We start from the raw sequence: 19887 nt of genomic DNA, 5'->3' as shown, positions 1-19887 counted from the left end.
ATTATACAGACTCCCGACAGCAGACCAGAGGAGCGCAAGAATCAAGTCAATGATTTGAAATGCGAGGAAGCAAAAAACACCCAACCGGAAAAGCAAAATGAAAAAAGAATCCAAAAATGCGAGGATAGTGTAAGGAGCCTCTGGGACAGCTTCAAGCGTACCAACATCAGAATTATAGGGGTGCCAGAAGATGAGAGAGACCAAGATATTAAAAACCTATTTGAAGAAATAATGACAGAAAACTTCCCCCACCTGGTGAAAGAAATGGACTTACAGGTCCAAGAAGCGCGGAGAACCCCAAACAAAAGGAATCCAAAGAGGACCACACCAAGACACATCATAATTAAAATGCCAAGAGCAAAAGATAAAGAGAGAATCGTAAAAGCAGCAAGAGAAAGAAACTCAGTTACCTACAAGGGAATACCCATACGACTGTCAGCTGATTTCTCAACAGAAACTTTGCAGGCCAGAAGGGAGTGGCAAGAAATATTCAAAGTGATGAATACCAAGAACCTACAACCAAGATTACTTTATCCAGCAAAGCTATCATTCAGAATTGAAGGTCAGATAAAGAGCTTCACAGATAAGGAAAAGCTAAAGGAGTTCATCACCACCAAACCAGGATTATATGAAATGCTGAAAGGTATCCTTTAAGAAGAGGAAGAGGAAGAAAAAGGTAAAGATACAAATTATGAACAACAAATATGCATCTATCAGCAAGTGAATCTAAGAATCAAGTGAATAAATAATCTGATGAACAGAATGAACTGTTGATTATAATAGAATCAGGGACATAGAAAGGGAATGGACTGACTATTCTTGGGGGGGAAAGGGGTGTGGGAGATGCGGGAAGAGACTGGACAACAATTGTGCACCTATGGATGAGGACAGTGGGTGGGGAGTGAGGGCGGAGGGTGGGGCGGGAACTGGGAGGAGGGGAGTTATGGGGGGGAAGAAAAAGAGGAACAAATGTAATAATCTGAACAATAAAGATTTAATTAAAAAAAAATAAAAATAAATAAATAAAAATTAAAAAAATAAAAATAAACAAATAAAGAAGTACTTGGGGCTTAGAAGTCAACAGAACTTTAACAAAATAATAATTTCATAATTTAGCCCTTGAACTTAATTTTTAGGGTCTTGGGCTTCTACAGAAACCAGACAGAGTGCTGCCTGTACTATGACATTGTTCATGTGCTACTTTGATATTTAGTGCCCATCTTCAGACCAAATAATCAGAATAAACACCTGCATACAAGCTCTGTGTAAGGGACAAGTGGAACGTGTAAGGTCCTCCAAGGGTTGGATGAGTTGTATGTCCCTACCTGGGCCCAACAGGCATCTGAGGTTGCTGGGCCCTAGCTTTGTCGGAAAATAAATGAAAGTGTCCCCCCTCCCCCAGGCTTCCCTTAGTTTTCAGGAGCACTGCTTACCACAGCCTTTCCTTGGTAAGTGTGTGCAGGTTTTAGGTGACTAGATCCTCTTTGACAATATAAAGCACAGATTAAAACTAACTTTGTAGCAATCCCAGGATTCTAGGCTCAGGAGAATAAATCTTAGGTTCAGTATGAGATGATTTCAGTTAAGTCTCATTGTGAAAAAAGCAGCTGGGCAAAAGGCAGTTCTGAGCTTGGTTTACTGCTTATTCCTGATCCCCAAGATCAATTCTTATGACTATCGCAGCCCATTGTGCGTACGGACATGAGTGATTGTTCCTGGGAAGCAGGGTGGGCTGCTGGTGGCAGTGAGTACACCAAAAACTGGCTGTGGTTGTGGGCCTAGACCTCATCCAGGCAAAACTCAAGGAAAGCCGGAGTCGTATTCCTTGACACACTTGTCTCCTTATCTGTGTGTACACTGCCACCCTAGTCAGAGGTTAGCTGATCCTTGGAGACTAACATGAAACTAGGGAATTTTAAAACGTGCTATATGCCTGACCATCTTTCTTCTTTCTTTCCCTAAAAGCTCCTGCTCCCTCTGGGTGTGATGCACTGCCCACCATAGTTCAACCTCAGATTCGGCCTTGCATGTGCAGGGCGGAGGTTAAGGATAATAGGCAACCTTCCCCTTATTTCCACCTTTCATTTTTCAGCAGCAACTGCAGGCGTACGTGGCCTGGGTGAACGCGCAGCTGAGGAAGAGCCCAGCGGTGAAGCCCGTGCAGGACCTGCGACAGGACCTTCGGGATGGGGTGATCCTGGCTCATCTCATCGAGATTGTCGGTCAGTTGGCCCTGGACTCTGGTGCTAACATAAACCAGAACTTGACCTTCTTTATCCTTCATATGCCTATATTTATATATAATCTTACTTTTTACATCAAATATTCCCTTTCTCTATATCTGGCTATACGAGACTTTGATATTATTTCTCCTTATAACTTCATATATTTTCGGTCTTCTAACAGCAGGAGAAAAGCTGAGTGGGGTACAGCTGAGCCCTAGAAACCAACAGGAGATGAAGAATAATGTGGAGAAGGTGCTACAGTTTGTGGCCTCCAAAAAGATTCGTATGCACCAGACTTCAGCGAAAGGTCAGTGCCTCTTCCCGTTCCTGGTGGACGAGTACACTCATCTTCACTGGCACTTGCTCAGTGTGTGGTCAAGGGATCCGGTAGACAGGAGGAGGATTAGCCCCATGACCTCATGTCATTTTCCCGTAAAGAAAGTTACTGGGACAGAGTGATTATCAAAATTTGACTGCTTTGGAAACCTGGGTGAAGATAGAAGTTTTCTATTCATTTTAATTAAATAAAGGTTTGCCTGACTGTGTGTAAGACAATTAATAGAGAAGAAATTACAAAATTGGGATATTGATTTTAGAATTCCTCGTTTAAAGTAATAAAAATGAGGCTAGATTATGTTTTTGAAGTTCCTACAGTTTCACGACCAATAATTATTTCACATCATAGAAGCCTACGTTTTTTTCCACCCAGTTTTCCAGATGGAAAATATTTCCTAGCATTTTTTTTTTACATCACAGACTATTCCTGGTAGGATGAAGGGGCTGTGTGACCTCAGCACATGGCTCTCCTGTAGCCACACGGCCCGAAGGGCACACTTCTCAGTCCCCTTGAGCCCAGGCTGCAGGGATGAAAGGGTGTAGGTGTCTTCGGAAAGCACAGCCCCCCAGTCCTCTCGCCATCTCTCTAGAACTGACTGTAATCCGGTTCTGTTTCAGCCTCAGTTTCTGGGCCTGGTTACCTGTGACTCTGGTGAGAATGGGGGCAAGAGCGGGCACTCCTGTCATGTTTCTATTCCTGGTGTTCTCTGTGTTGGGGTCATTCAGGAAGGGTAGATGCTGACCATTGAGAGCACCCTGTAGAAGGTATCAATCAAAACTAAAAAAAAAAAATAGAATTTTACCAATTCCCTTACATTAACTTTCACCAGAACTATCAAATTTTTTCTGCCTGCATTCCTTTTTCTTTTCTAGGGCAAATTTAGAATGCGATAATCCCTTTCATCTGGTCCCCATTAGGAGTGGGCTTGGGGATCTGGCCCATTAAAGCCAACTATTTTTAGGGAACACTGCCCCTCAGGACCTCGTATTCTTTTGCCTGGCTTCCTGCTTAGTCCCACCGCATGGATGTTTGTCCTCCTCCCATCTGCTCTCCACGTTGCTGCCAGAATGATCTTACCATGAGTACATATGCTCCGGCAGTCCTCTGATCAGAGGGTCCTTAGGATAAAACCCGCAGTCCTTCCTATGGCCTATCGTGCCCTTCCTGACCTGACCTCTGATTCATCCCTCAGCTTTCACCCTCTCCTGCTGTGCTCTGAGTTCTAGCTCTGCTAGACTTCTTTCAGCTCCTCCACCGCAGAGCTGTGCCAGCTATCTATATAAAAGCCTAAGCAACCATCGCAACTGAACGGACGACCAAACAGGCTGCGTGGGGCGACCCTGCCTGCAGGGGGGTTAGTGAGGGGCCACCAAATGACTGAGCAGCAGGCTGTGTGGGGCAACCAGCAGGCTAGCGGGGGGGGGGTAGTTGGGGGCAACCAGACTGGCGGAGGGGGGGCAGTTGGGGGCGATCAGGCCGGCAGGGGAGCAGTTAGGGGTGACCAGGTCACCAGCTGCTGCTCTGGCTCATGTGTGTCACAACATGTCACGGTCAGGACGGGATGTCTTCCGATACAAACAGAGGTAAGGGTAGGCATCTGGGCATGGAAACTGGGCATGGAGACAGTGAGGGACAATCAGGTAGGCAGGTGAGCAGTTAGGAGCCAGGGGTCCTGGATTGGAGAGGGTACAGGCTGGGCTGAGGGGACCCCCCCCCCCCCGCACAAATTTTGTGCACCGGGCCTCTAGTAGAAGTATAATGTGAGTCACATGTGTAACGTAAAAGTTTCTAATAGCCACATTAAACAAAAGAAAAAAGTGTGAAACCAGTTTGAATAAAAAATGTAACTCATATATCCAAAATATTATTTCAAAATGTAAACTATTACATTCTATTTTTTGTTCTACATCCAAGGAGCTATTTTGCATTCTCTTTTTGGGTGTGCGTGTGCTAAGTAAATACTACACTTGCAGCACATTTCAATTCAGACTATAGCTACCGTTTAAGTGCTCAGTGTAGCCAGCGGCTCCCACACCAGACAGCGAGGCTCTAGTATGTCGTGCTTTCTCTTGCCTCTAGACTTCATGCTTGCTGCTCCCTCTTCTCCTCCAGCTGATGGACCACTACTCATCAACCAAGTCCCAGCTTAGAGCTCACTTCCTGCGGGAACCCTGAGCCCTCTAGACTAGGCACGATGCTTCCACTCGGAGCCCCCGAAGAATCCTGTACCTCTCCTATCATGACATGTTACTGTACTTCATTGTCATTGCTTTTACGTCTTCTGTGTCCCTGTGGAACACGGCTCTGTGAGGACAGAGAGCTTGACTGCCTCGCTCACCTGCATCCCTAGCAAGTGCGTAGTTAGTGAATGAGTCCTCAGCCCCCTCCCTCCCTCTGAGGGCCTCTCGGTCTCTTCTGTCCCCCAGATATTGTGGAAGGAAACCTGAAGTCTATCATGCGGCTGGTCCTTGCCTTGGCAGCTCACTTCAAACCCGGCTCTGGCAGGACCGTCAGCCAAGGACGGGACTTCAGAGCCCCTCTGCAGAGTCACCAGCCACACTGTGCCACGGCTGTGGCCCAGGGAGCAGCTGCTGCTCTGGCTGATGTGTGTCACGACATGTCACGGTCAGGACGGGACGTCTTTCGATACAGACAGAGGTAAGGGTGGGCATCTGGGCATGGAAACTGGACTGTCTTTGATATTTTCCCTTAAATGCTTATCTGCAGTAGATAAAAATATCACCCAAACAGCCCCACGCTGCAGAAAAGAGCACTTTGAACGAGAAAAGCCCTTTCTTTTGAAGAGCTCTATTCACAGTCAGCAAAGTGGTTGAATGACATAGGTAATCTGTTGCTCTGGTGCCCAGAACTGTGAAGAGATGCCGTTGGCACTGTGTGTTTCCTTCACTGGGAGCAGTGTTTGTGGGAGTCCCTCCCTGGAATGTATCCTGAAGGCCAAGCTGCCCCCGGAGGCACGGCAGGAAATACTTTGGTGGTTGTGTGTGTGCTAAGCATGACCCCGAGGTGTCGCAACGATTGGTGAAGTTGTGCGCGTTTGTATCCATCTTCCCTGCTAGGTTTCAAGTGTCTCTGAGGCAGGGGTTTTGCCTTATTCATCTTTCCTGTAGTGCTCACGAGAGGGCCACCTGTCAGTACTTGTTGAGTGGGTGTGAAGGACTGACCCTTCTCCTTTGCTGGTGTCCTCTGGCTTTAGGAACAGCAGCACGGACGAGGAGATCGAGAACCCATACTGGAGCGTGCGAGCTCTGGTGCAGCAGTACGAAGGGCAGCAACGGTCCCCGTCGGAGTCCAGCTGCTCCAGGTAACCGTGGCCTCCGATTCTTTACCGCTCCAGTCCTAGCTAAAAGCTGAATTCTTGAGGAGTCTTGGGGTTCTTAGCCTCAAGTAGCAGCACAGCAGGCCGTGAGGCACCTAAACCCGTTCTCTTTCCCTCCGATTATGTTTGGCCTTAAAGGGGTAGCCCTCAGCACTGCCTCGTGGTTTTGTGCTGGCAGGAGGGGAGAGTGGGATGCTGTGAATTTCCCACCAGGGGAAGCTTTGTGCAGAGCCACAGTGCCAGTGCCTGGGACCTGCCATGGTCCAGCCTGGATGTTCGGAGGGTATATGTCAGCTGCCAGTGTTTATGAGAACCAGTTCCATTGCATTGGCTTATTGCCTGGGTGTAACTAAGTTATGGCCTGAGGGGGCTGTATCAAGCACATAGCAAGAGAAAGTGAGCAGAGTTGTCTTAGAGCAGCGGTTCTCAACCTGTGGGTCGCGACCCCTTTGGAGGTCGAACGACCCTTTCACAGGGGTCACCTAAGACCATCGAAAAACACATATATAGCTGTAACCAGTTTGGCTCAGTGGATAGAGCGTCGGCTTGCAGACTCAAGGGTCCCAGGTTCGATTCTGGTCAAGGGCATGTACCTTGGTTGCAGGCACATCCCCAGAAGGGGGTGTGCAGGAGGCAACTGATCGATGTTACTCTCTCATCGATGTTTCTAACTCACTATCCCTCTTCCTTCCTCTCTGTAAAAAATCAATAAAATATATTTTTAAAAAAAGAAAAACACATTATATAATTACATATTGTTTTTGTGATTAATCACTATGCTTTAATTATGTTCAATTTGTAACAATGAAAATACATCCTGCATATCAGATATTTACATTATGATTCATAACAGTAGCAAAATTACAGTTATGAAGTAGCAATGAAAATAATTTTATGGTTGGGGGTCACCACAATATGAGGAACTGTATTAAAGGGTCGCGGCATTGGGAAGGTTGAGAACCACTGACTTAGAGCATTAGAATGTTTCCGACTTTCACTTATAGGGCTGGGAATTGTGGCAGATTAGTGCATATTTGAGTGGGCTAATGATTAGAATACATACGTGACTGTAGCTGAAAGGCTGCCTGTATATCATAGAGCCAAGTGTGGAGACCAAAACAGGACACAGTGCTCTCATAAAAGCCTGATCAATGCCAAGTATAGTGGCAGGAAAAGACTACTTTCCTGGCTTATGTAAATCATGCTCCTATGAACACATCCCCAGATCATGTTAGCTTATTTACCAACTTCATTTCATTGCTGAATCATGTTTAATTTATCATCTTTTGACCTTTTTTGTCTCCTATCTCAGTCCAGCTTAAGCTGTTCTAGTTAAACCTAATTGCTCTTTGTCTTTAAGTATTTTATGTGTCTTTGGTGTTTTTCCTCTTATTTCTTTTTCTCATAATATCCCATCTTAGTTTGATGGACCATTTCCTAGTCTATGGAAGTCACATGCAATTCTTTCCCCGTTTTAATATTCTGGTAACCTTGCTCAACTTTAGTGTTCACATTTAATAGATGTGCTTTCTTATGTATAAAATTCACAAAACATAAAATTAACCATTAATCATTTTACTTCTTAAAAATCATTACCCGAGGACATGCTTCAAGAGAGGAAGGCGGGGGGGGGGGGGCAGGGTTGGGGGGCGGGGGAGGGAGAAGAAAACATCAATTTGACAGAGAAACGTCCATCGGTTGCCTTCCTCCGTAAGTGTCCCAGGCCTGTAAGTTTTCGGTGCACAGGATGATGCTCAGCCAACTGAGCCACTCAGGCCCAGCAATCGTGAATCATTTTAAAGTGTACAATTCCGTGGCATTTAGTACTTTCATAATGTTTACAACCATCACCTCTACCCAGTTTGAAGACATTTTCATCACCCCAAAAGGAAACCCTGTACCCATGAAGCAATAGATGTGCTTTTAGTGAGAATCCAAAGCATTTCTTCCTTGCTTGCTTCTTAGACCGTCACTTGGTACAGAGTCAAAGGATGTTTCGTTGTATAATGAGATCTGTTGCTTCCTGCATGGCCACAGGCCTTTCTTTGTGCCTGATAGTGCCTGGCAGCGCCTGGGGGCGGGTGGCGGGTGGAGGTCAGGGGAGAGCCTCTATTTCTTCCTGAGATCACCTGCTTCCTTCCCCTCTGGCAGGACTCAGACTGGGGCAGCCTCCGTGGGAGTGGGAGTTAGTGACCCACTGGAAATCCGACTGCAGTGGCTGATGGGACAGTTTTCTTGGAGGGGCTCAGAACAGTTTGCATTCCGCTTTCTGTCTTGGACTCCTTCCAGTGGTTCTCAACCTTCCTAATGCCGCGACCGTTTAAATACAGTTCCTCATGTTGTGGTGACCCCCAACCATAAAATTATTTTCGTTGCTACTTCATAACTAATTTTGCTACTGTTATGAATCATAATGTAAATATCTGATATGCTATATGTGTTTTCCGATGGTCGCGACCCACAGGTTGAGAACCGCTAAGCTGACCTCTCACTCGCCTTGTTAGGGTGTTCAATCAGCACCCTGCCTTTTCCTCGGCGTGCTCCCTGGGACCCAGCAGGCTCCCTCCCTCCACCCTTGCTCGGGGGCGCCCATCTCATGGCTCAGTGACCACGAAAGCCAGGAGACCCCGGGATGGGACTCGGAACCGGAGGTTAAGATTGGAAAGAGCCCTCAGTGTCCAATCCCCTGCCCCCCCACCCCCTCCTCGGGGGACACCCTGCCGCCTGGTGCTTCCCAGACCTCAGGCCAGCCTCTCCCCGTGTCCCGGCAAAACGACCCCTCGTGGGCAGAGCACACTCGGAAACGCAGGGAGGGGAGGCGGGAGAGATGGGCGTCCTCGGTTTCCGGGGAGACCGCGACCACGGAGGGAGGGCTCAGGGTGGAGAAGGCAACGTGTACAGATCGGGGTTCTCAGGGCCAGGGCCAGCTCCCTGGGGATCCTGCCCGCCGGCGGCCCCTCCCTGCCCAGCGGGTGCTCCCCGCCACTCCCCCCCACCCCCCTGGGTCCGAGCCGGCGCTGCCTGGCCGCGGGTGGCCGCCTGGGGAGGGCGGCAGGGCGGGGCCGGGAGGGGCGGGGAGGCGCTGCGAAGCCGGGGTCCCCGCCCGCCCGCCGCTGCCCGGGACTCGGCGGGCCGCGCTGCCCGAGCCGCGGAGCGTCTCCGGCCGGAGATGGGCTGAGATGCCCGCGCCCCGGGCATGCCCCCAGCCGCGCGGCCGCCGGTGCCCGCAGCCTGCGAGGGGAGGCGGTCCCGCCCAGCCCCGGCTGCGGCCGCGTCTGAGCTGCCGGGACCGACCGCGCGCCGCAGCCCCGGAGCATCCCGGTCCCCGGGGCCGGGACGCCGGCCTCTCCGCCCTCCCCCGTCTCTCCCGCGATCGGCCGGCGGCTCGGGGAGTCGGCCTGCCCCCGCTCGGGGAGGCATGCCCGGATCGGGGGGCGCTGTGACGCTCAGCCCCCCGCTTCACCCAGGCGAGCAGGCTCGCTGAGCCCGGAGCCGGAGGGGACCATGGGAGGGACGCAAGTCAAATGGTGAGCTGAGGCCACTTGGGCTGGGGGGGGGGGGGGGGGAAGCGCTGGGTGGGAGCAGAGGTTGGCGGGAGGGTGCCCGTGGCCAGAGATGGACGCGGATGGTGGGGGCGCTGTATGGGGAGAACGGGCTGCTTGCCGGGGATTATCACCATAACGTGCAGCGGTGCGGGCGCCGGGATTATCACCATAACGTGCAGCGGTGCGGGCGCTGGGCCAGCGTGGGGGAAGAAGTGGCCCTTTACCCTGTCTTGTCTCTGCTCACCGAAGGCACTTCAGGGGGAACAGGACGCCTTTTCCTGTGGCCCTTTCTTATGGCCCTTTCTGATACAGTAAGGTTGGAGGGACGTTAAACCTGTGGGGATTAAGTGTATCGGTGGGACCTGATTTGTAGTCACTTGTTCCCTGATTTGAGAGGATTATGATGGCAGGTAGGGGATTACTTGCTTATGAAATCGGGCTTCAAAGCCTACAGCATGTCATTAGTGTGAAAATACTTTCCTCTGGCTTGAGGCAGAGGGCCTAATGCACTATCCTCATTCATGAGGTTCTTCTGGCCTCAGGATTTTTCTTCCTCAGTCCTTTCTCTTTTAACTTGGCCGTCCAGTGCCATGGTCTTAGCTCTCTGGCCTCGCACACTGGCAGCCGCAATTCAAGAAAGAAAAATGTTGTTTTCTTCTGGCTGCTCGGCCACTCCCCCAGTGGGGTTGGATATGCAGACATCCGCCTCCTTCTGCCCTTATGTGGGAGACAGCTCACTCAGGAGCGAGAAGGTGGAGCTGAGCATGCGTCTCTGCTTTTAGGAAAGCAGTTTTCCAGCGTCCTGGTTCACACCACCCTCCCAGCCCACCCTCGTCTCACACATTACCCACCGTGGTCCATCCAAATGCAGCCGGTGGGACATGTCAACCACAGCACCTTGTCAGCTGAGGAAGTGTCTTCGTTCTCAAAGAGGAGCAGCTGTTTCAGGCCTCTTTCGGCACTGGATCCCAATTGCTATAGGAAGGCGAATGCTGAGGCCTGAGCAGTCATAAATCTGTTTCTTTTTAAAATATATATATTTTTATTTATTTCAGAGAGGGAGAGAGAGATAGAAACATCAATGATGAGAGAGAATCATTGATTGGCTGCCTCCTGGACACCCTCTAGTGGGGATTGAGCCAGCAACCCCGGGCATGTGCCCTTGACTGGAATTGAACCCGGGACCCTTTAGTCCACAGGCTGGCTCTCTATCCACTGAGCCAAACCAGCTAGGGCTTAAATCTGTTTCTTTATAAATAACACTAGAGGCCCGATGCATGAAATTTGTGCAAGGGGCTCGGCCCTCGTAGCCCCAGCTTTGTCCAGAAAGTCATCCGGGAGATCCTTCAGCTGTCCGGTCTAATTAGTATATTACACTTTTATTATTATGGATAGTCCCCCTAGACTAGTGCTTTTCCAGCAGCTAATGCATGTTGGCCTGGAAATCAAGATTGCCTAAGTAGTGAAAGGTGGATAAGAGAATTCTATAAAGCAATTACCTTTCTATCTATCTTTTTTTTTTTTTTTAAAGAAATTTCAGCCAAAACCGGTTTGGCTCAGTGGATAGAGCGTTGGCCTGCAGACTGAAAGGTCCCAGGTTCGATTCCGGTCAAGGGCATGTACCTGGGTTGCGGGCATATCCCCAGTAGGAGATGTGCAGGAGGCAGCTGATCGATGTTTCTCTCTCATCGATGTTTCTAACTCTCTATCTCTCTCCCTTCCTCTCTGTGAAAAATCAATAAAATATATTTAAAAAAAAAAAAGAAATTTCACTCTCTCTTTTTTTAAAATTACACTTTATTTATTTATTTTTAAATCATCACCCGAGGATATTTTTCCATTGATCTTTTAGAGAGAGTGGAAGAGAGAGGGAAAGACAGAGAGAAACATGGATGTGAGAGAAACACATTGATTGGTTGCCACCTGCAGGAGCCCCGGACAGGGCCTGCACTGGGGAGGAGTCTGCAACCGAGGTTCCTGCCTTTGACTGGAATCAAGCCTGGGACCCTTTGGTCCACAGGCTGATGCTTTATCCACTGAGCCAAACCAGCGAGGGCGCAATTACCTTTTCTAAATACCACATCTTGCCAGTCTTCACCCCCCTTGCTTGCTTGGGTTGTAGATCTATAGGTCTGGTTAAGTTCCTTTCTTTAAGTTGAAGAAGCAACAACTTTAAATTTTTTTGTGTGTTCTAATAAGGATGAGAATGTATTACTGGTTGAGGGCATTCCCACTGAAGCCTTTAAACTTTGGACCATGAGGAGGATGAGAACCTAGTCCTCAGGCTGCTTCAGGGGCTCTGAATTCTCTAGGCACCTCCTCTGTGCTTGCCTCTTGTTTTTACTGGTTTCTAGAAAGAAGAAATGTTAACTCCTGCTCGTGGCTGTGAGGATTAGCCTGGGAGACGTCAGGGGCCTGTTAAGTGGGTCAGTGAATCCTAGACTCTGTCCCTGTTGTTAGGTGATGGATCTGGAAAGAATTCCTGAGAGGGGGCTGGGCCTGCAGCCCCCATGGCCCCTGACAGTGTTTCGGTGCCCATGTGCTCAAGGTGCAATGCAGAGAAACGGGCTCTGCAGCTGCGAGCTTCAGCCTCACATCCCCGGCTTGTCATAGCTTTGCTGTTCTTCTGGAGATTTAAAATTCCATTTCCCCCCAAATCCGAACAGTTCCTTCCAAGGCCAGTAATTATATCAGAACTTAAGAATTGTTGCGAGTTGCTCATGACAGTTTGAAACTAGTGTGGCAGACTTGTAAGTAACTCTGGGAGTAAGTCAAGTAAACCTTTACCATCCCAAGCAGGTGTTCCTCTTTTGACCTGTTACCCTTTTCCTTATCATGTCCTAGCTTCATTGATATATCACTGCTCCTTTGTCCATCCTGGTGCTGTCCACACCCCAGCACTTTTTCCCTGCTGAGGCACCTTCCACTCTTTCCTCTCCTTTGGCATCAGCCCAGATCTGATTTGCTGTGATTACTCTGCTGGTATTGCTTGTGTGTATGAAGGATCAGTATATTGGAAACAGATTTTCCTTCAAGTATTCAAAGATAGTAAAACACATACTATATTAGTCTCCAAACTTGGGCCCAGGATGGTAATGGTAGTGAGTAAAAACAAAACAAAACTTTCCCTGGCCAGGTGGCTCAGTTGGTTGAGCGTCAGCCGTACACAAAAAGGTTGTGGGTTTGATTCCCAGTCAGGGCACATACCTAGATTGGGGGTTCAATCCCAGTTGGGATGCATATGAGAGGCAACTAATAGCTGTTTCTCACATCAATGTTTCTCTCACTCTCCCTTCCTCTCTCTAAAATCAATAAAAACATATCCTTGGGTAAGGACTAAAAAGAAACAACACACACACAAAAAAAAAACACACCCAGAAGCTCTTTAAAATGCTAGATTACCAATTCTGATAAATTTCTTCTCAGTGAATTAAGCTTCAAGGCAACCTTGTTGTGTAAAAGATGTCCTAGGACTGGGTCATTTATTCATTCAACAAATATTTGTTCTTACTGTGGGCCAGGTACTGTGTTAGGCAGTAGGAGTAAGATGGATAAGAACATGTCTCTGGGCCCTAGCTGGTTTGGCTCAGTGGATACAGTGTCAGCCTGCAGACTGAAGGGTACCGGGTTCAATTCCGGGCAACGGCATACTCCTGGGTTGTGGGCTCCATCCCCAGTAGGGTGCATGCAGAAGGCAGCTGATTGATAATTCTCTCTCATCATTGATTTTCTATCTCTCTCCCTTCCTCTCTGAAATACACCCACACGCACACACACACACACACACGCACACAAATATATATATAAGAAAAACTTAAAAAAAAACATGTATCTGGGATTAATTAATGAAAGTTGACTTCTAAACAACTGTTCATAATGATTGTTTCTCTTCCTTTTATCACAGCCTGACTTCACCCAGTCCTATCCACAGTGCAAAGAGCGAATCCATTATCACCCAGTCGGAGGAGAAGGCAGAGTTTGTGATTATTCCCTCTGAAGGAATAGAGAACAGGACAGGTACTATTTCTTGGGTGCTTGGGTTGGCTCAAGGAATAGCTCTCAGCTTGAAGAGGTTGGGGATCCTTGTGCCTCTCCATAGTCTGTGTCTGCAGGCTCAGCTCTGCAGGGCTCAAATGCTTTAGAGCAGTGGTCGGCAAACCGCGGCTTGCGAGCCACTTACGGCTCTTTGACCCCTTGAGTGTGGCTCTTCCACAAAATAACACGTGCGGGTGCGCATGTACAGTGCGATTGAAACTTCCTGGCCCATGCGCAGAAGTCGGTTTTCGGAAAGGAGATAGATGAAACAAGTATACAAGACGAGTGTGGATGGGAGAGTTGGAAGGGGTCGACCTCAGTGAACGTACCTCAATTTGATTCAGGACGTTTTTAGCAAAGGCCAGCTTAGGAGTACCCTAATTAAGTTAATAACAATGTACCTACCTATATAGTTTAAGTTTAAAAAATTTGGCTCTCAAAAGAAATTTCAGTCGTTGTACTGTTGATATTTGGCTCTGTTGACTAATGAGTGTGCCGACCACTGCTTTAGAGCCAACGAACGTAGTTACCCTCTTAGAGAATGTCACTTCCGATGTCCTAGCTGTCAAAAATCTTGGAGCAGTATAGACAGGCTGTTCCTCGGCCCTCTGCCTATGAATTAGGAAATGACTTTGGAACAGTCGGAAGCCTTATTCACATAAATAGATTTTATGATTTCTGTGTTATACAAATAATTTCAGTCCTTCTCTTGCTTAAATTAGGGCCAGGAAAATAGAGGAGTTGCTGAGGTGTCTGTGAGAACGTACAGTTGAGAGCAGGTCTACATCAGGTTTGGTCTGAGGGCTACAGAAAGGGCCACGAGGAGTTCCCTTTGTTTAGACTTCTCCTTCCTCTGTTTCAGTTGCTCTCTGTTTACTCACATAAACACAGAGGAAAACAGGAAGAAGCAAAACACGTGATTTAGATAGAGTTTTATTCGCCTATTAGGGGACACAATGCAACCGACGCCCTCAGAAGAAAAACTGGAATTGATTTCTTCCTTATTCTATTCCCTCTCTAAACCTGGCATTAGTATCAAAGAATACGACTGAGCATGTTACTGAGTCAGACACTCCTGGGACCTGAGGAGGGAGAGGGAGAGCATTGATGGAGTGCTTGCTCTGGGCTCCACACCACATGGCCCTGGGCATAAATTACCTCATTTAATCTTCACAGAAACCCAGAGGGATTCGACTTACTATACTCATTTTTATGAATGAAATTAGAAGAGCTTGAAATTAAAAGGCAGGAAAATAAAACAAAACCAGAGAGAGAGAGATTAAACAATTTGTGCAAATATGCTTTACTGGTTCGTTTCCTGTGTGAGACACTGTTACATGACAGAATGGTCTCTGAATCTCCAGAGCAACCAACAGGACTTTTGTTTTCATGGCCACTGACAGCTCCCCTCTTTGTACCTGGCAGAATCAAGCTCCGGGAGAACCAGTTCTAGAGAATTAATAGTAAAATCTATATGTCCCACACCAAGACTCCCAAAGAGGAGGTCTTATTGCTTCCTAAACGTTCTGAAGAGGATGTGTTTCCCCAGCAGAGGAAGTGTTGCTCCCTGGAGCCCGGGGTCCGAGTTAACAGCCAATTCTTTGTGTCTCACAACCCCACCTGGTGGCGAGTCCAGGCTGTGAGCGAGGACAGGTTCAGGAGGCAGTGACCTGAACCTGTGGATGCGAGGACTGTGAACGCTTCCTGCCGGACTCTCAGTTTTCTTCAACATGGACTGTACTCGCTCCTTTCGTGTTGTAGGGGAGACAGACTCTCCATTATCCCGGGACTGGCGACCAGGTAGCCCCACCACCTGTCTGGAGACCTCATGGGAAGAACAGCTGTTGGAACAACAAGAACATTTAGAAAAAGAAATGGAGGAAGCCAAGAAAATGATATCAGGATTACAGGTAGCTCCTTCCCTTGTCGTTCGTCTTCCGCGCACCAGCTGGTTATTATTCTTAAATCACTGGTGTCAGTTGAAAATAAACTGACTCAGTTTTGTGTGAGGTCAGAGTTGAATGGGGAGTTTAGACAGAGGGAGTGTGACTCAAAGGGCAGACAATTCCTTCTCTGTGAGTAAAGCTCTTACATGGGCCAGATGGACTCCTGTTTACAACACAGTTGTCAGGAGTTCCACGAGCCTGGGAGCCATCAAGCCCTACCAAACCCTTGTTCTGGCTCTCAGCTCACAGGTGGGTTCCTGCCCGAGCTGCAGCTACAGCCGTGCAGTTGCAGCTTTCCCCAAATAATGGCACTCTGAAGAGTCAGGGATTGTCTCCTAGGACTGTTTCAGGAAGGGTGCGGGAGCCCGTAATACCAAGCTCTCTGTCTGAATCTAGCAAAAGGATTCCGCTCGCTCCTAATGCGTTTGCGAGTGAATGCCAAGGCTTCCTCATCAGGTAGAGGAGGTTTTCTTTGAGCAACAAAGCCCTTCAGTCTTTCCTATACCTTCAGTGCCAGCTCAGGAAATCTCCCAGAGGCCGGCCGACCCACTTGACTTGGTTTCTACCCTGAAATGACCCCCCAGCCCACTGTCTTTGTGCATCTGTCTCTATTTGGGGGAGCCCTTGTCGTGTGCTGATGCCCCTGAAATTGTCTAGGAGTATTCCTTTCTGTTTGTGCTGGGAACTGCACTGCTCTTGAATTGTCAAATATTTATGGAGACATAAACAAAGCCCACATTATGTGAGTGGTTCTGGCAGCCGGCTGGCGGCGGAGGCGGTGCTGCCAGCCAACCAGCAACAGGGTGAGGACACAAAGGGTTCCTTAAAAAAAGGGAGACTGGTGCTTGGTAAAATATTTGCATAATGTATGCCCCAGGAACGGAGAAGGGTTGGAGGAATGTTTACTGCCTAAATATTCCTCCCTGGAGAGTTGTTGATTTCCCACCCATTTTCTTGGTTATGTTTTAAATTTTTAAAAAATATATTTTTATTGATTTCAGAGTGGAAGGAAGAGGGAGAGAGAGATAGAAATATCAATATGAGAGAGAATCACTGATCAGCTGCCTCCTGCACACCCCACAATGGAGATTGAGCTGGCAACCCAGGCATATGCCCTGACTGGGAATCAAACCATGACCTCCTGGTTCATAGGTCGACGCTGAACCACTGAGCTACACAGGCTGGGCTCTTTGTATATTTTAAATGTCTGCCTTTTAGATAAACATTTTCTGCCACTCCATTGAGGAATGGTTTAATTAATGGGATGTGTGTGTGTGTGTGTGTATGTGTGCGCGCACTGTCCTTTAATTGGAACTATTAAAGCATGAAAAACTTTGGGGTTACACCCCACCAGGTTTCCCCAGGATAATGTGATTATATGAACATAGATATCCATCAGTTTGGTTTGCATTTTTCAGTCTGGAAGAAACCCGATGGCGGATTATACAGAAAAAGAAGAGAATCGATAGGCAGAAAGTCAGCATCCTAATATTCTCTGCAAACAGAGGCGTTTAATCACAGCCACATGACCACAATGAGAATTCAGTTCCCTATGGAATACAGTGGGGCTCACAGCAGCCACTGGCGTTTTAACTCCTTCAGGGATGAACAAGTTGCGTGCTAAGCCACACCCGGTTTCTGACGTATTCGTAGGCTCTCGCTAGAGCCCATCCAGCACTTTGCCATTAGGGTCAGTGTTTCTGTAACATGGCTCTCCCTTAGATACCTGCAGCTCTGTGGCTTCTTACCTCTTGCCACAACCCTACGGGATAACCAAATTAATTTGATTTACTAAACTTTTAGTATTAGTGCTTGGTAGACCAACCAATGGTTGGATTCGTATATACCAACATTTGTGGTTAATTTGTGTTATACTATTTATTGAAACAGGATCTCATCTCTGTAACTCTTCTCTTGACTGGATTAAGAAAGCTCGTGATATAAGACGAGGACACATTTTTAAATCTTTCATTCAGCTGGTAGGTCTTGTAATACCTGCCTGCAGGGGTAGATCCAAGTTTTGTGAGTCTAAAAGTACACAGTTTGGGAGGTCATCTTTAAGATTACAGCCTGGCCGGTGTGGCTCAGTGGTTGTGTGTTGACCACGGTTGGATTCCCGGATGGACACATGCTCAGGTTGCAAGCTCCATGCCCAGGTTGCAGGCTCAATCCCCAGTGGGGGGCTCAATCCTCAAGGGGGGGGGGGGCACAATCCCCATGCAGGAGGCAGCCAGCGATGATTCTTTCTCATTGGTGTTTCTATCTCTCTCTCCCTCTCCCTTCCTCTCTGAAATGAATAAAAAAATATATTTTTAAAAAGATTAAGATTACAGATTATGCATCCAATATTAGATATAGGAACTTGGGAGGGCAGTACAGGTGAGGGGCCCTTGAGTTTGAGCTTCCTTAGCTTTAGGGTAAATCTGCCCCCTCCATATTCTGATGAAAACAAAGCCTGGTGTGGGGAGTGGAAATGAATGCCCATATTTCTCTGCAAGTATGTTTTCCTTCTTGTTCTACCAGGTTGCCTTGGGGAGTGAAAATGCAGAATTATTCTAACAAACCCAAGGCAGTGCTATAAATTCTAACTAATTTATTATAATAAGCTTTTATATGCTAGGAAATTCTACACTGCTTTTGGTTCATTTCCCAGCTGGCAAAATTCAGTTTGAGGGGCTCTGGTTTTGAAATGCCTCTTCCAAAAGGAATGTTTATTTTAGATTGTTTTCTGGAGCCAAAGAGCCTTGGAGCAGAGGAACTCCAGATAGACCCACGATGAGCAGTTGGAGGTATCTAAGGACCAGGGTCACAAATTACCAAGGGAATTTCTGGAGGAAGCCCAGAGTGATTTCAATAAGGGATGAGCCCACCAACCCCAGACTCAGTTCTCTGATGGAGTTACATTTCTTTCTGTGTTTGTGGTTACCCAGGCCTTGCTGCTCAGTGGGTCCTTGCCCGAAGATGAGCAGGACAGGCCCTTGGCCCTCTGTGAACCAGGAGTCAATCCCGAGGAGCAACTGGTGAGCTCCATCTTTTGTGACAAAACCAAATGATCTGGTTCATGTACTTGATTTGTTTTTAGCATTTGACCCCGTTGTCTGCACCTGCTTGAAATGCTCTCTTCCCTAACTCCAACTCTCCTGGTTTTTCTCTTCTGTTTTAGAGTACTTTTCCCTTCTTTTTTTCTTCCTTTCATTCATTCAATCAACCAGCAAATACTTATTGAGCGCTGACTGTGCTAGTTGCTGTTTCAAGGTGCTGGAGATATGCTAATGCCAGAACAGTCCCAGGACCCTACCCTCGGGCATTACATCCAGGAACCTTTTCTGCCTGAGCCTTAAATGCTTGCTCCTAGGGCCCTCTCCTTCTCGTGCTTCCCCCTGGGTAATAGGTGCCCCCATGGCCTCATTCACCTCCCACCTGACTCAGATGTCACCTCAAATATTTATTTCTAGCACAGTTTCTCTGTGGACTTCTAGATTTATATATGCAACATGCAATTGCCTGTTATTACCTCCACTTGTATATTCCATCAGCATCTCCATTTCAGTGAATCCTAAATTAAACAGCTTTTCTCTCCCTTCTCTCACCACCACCAAAACTACTTGTCCTTTTGGATTGTGTTTTTACTGTCCATCTAGCCAAATACCCAAAACAAAAATCTAAATATCATTTTTTCAATCCTTTCTGACCCTTCCCTCTATAACCAATTAGTCACTAAATTTTGTCAGTTGACTTTTTAAATATCTTCAGTTTTCTCCATTCTCACAGCCACTACTTTAATTCAGGCCTTTATCCAATATTCTAGCGACCTTCTAACTAGTTTTCCTGAATCCTCTCCTTCCCGATTCATTTTGTATAAAACAGCAAAAATGATTTACCTTTAAGGGAAACCTCATTTTGCCATCTCTTCGCCTAAAACGTTTCATGGATTCCCCATTGCCCTCTCTGGCCTTTCATGATCTGGCCCCTAGTTTTCTCTCCAGCTTCATCCCTTGCTATTTCTCTTTGACTTTGCCCAACCTCCTGCATCCAACACATACTTACTTACTCTACTATAAACTTTGTCCATATTCATCTGCTTCCATCTCCCTGGGCATATGCGTCCACTAGGGAGTAGGCACTGTTTTCTATCCTTTGTATCCACAGCAGTCAGTGTTCAATAGATATCTATTGAATGAATGGCCTCTAAATTTCACAGCATAGGTACTTAACCATCTCTTTTTGCCTTATATTCAGATTATAATCCAAAGTCGTCTGGATCAGAGTGTGGAGGAGAATCAGGACCTAAAGGTATGTCAGGACATGTACATTTACCCTTTGAAAAAAATTCAAACTTCAGGACAGTAATAGGGAGGGGGTAAGGGATGCAGACTCATGACTCTAGCTGTACCTATGTCTGTATTATGCCTTTGATTGAAAGAGAGATGTGTTTATATGGCAAAAGGTAACATCTTTTTAA

The 19887-nt window shown here is 47.3% G+C and overlaps 1 protein-coding gene across 3 annotated transcripts in view; it reads left to right on the top strand.

Annotated features, from left to right (window-relative positions):
- The window catches only part of DIXDC1 (DIX domain containing 1), a 62634-nt gene that overhangs the window by 19035 nt on the left and 23712 nt on the right, over window positions 1–19887 (top strand). For 2 of the 3 annotated variants that reach the window (XM_081100475.1, XM_081100477.1), the window contains 8 exons: window positions 2093–2222; window positions 2407–2532; window positions 4989–5220; window positions 5777–5884; window positions 13349–13461; window positions 15241–15389; window positions 18356–18445; window positions 19665–19718. In XM_081100475.1, coding sequence (XP_080956601.1) covers window positions 2093–2222; window positions 2407–2532; window positions 4989–5220; window positions 5777–5884; window positions 13349–13461; window positions 15241–15389; window positions 18356–18445; window positions 19665–19718 — 1002 coding nt within the window. Of the gene's footprint in view, window positions 1–2092; window positions 2223–2406; window positions 2533–4988; window positions 5221–5776; window positions 5885–9025; window positions 9427–13348; window positions 13462–15240; window positions 15390–18355; window positions 18446–19664; window positions 19719–19887 lie in introns of those variants that run through there. The other variant, XM_081100476.1, reaches the window with a different exon arrangement.

This window comes from Myotis nattereri (genome assembly GCF_964212035.1).
Source record: "Myotis nattereri genome assembly, chromosome: 9".
Classification (NCBI taxonomy): Eukaryota; Metazoa; Chordata; class Mammalia; order Chiroptera; family Vespertilionidae; genus Myotis; species Myotis nattereri.
This window is presented reverse-complemented; position numbering and strand designations above follow the sequence as displayed.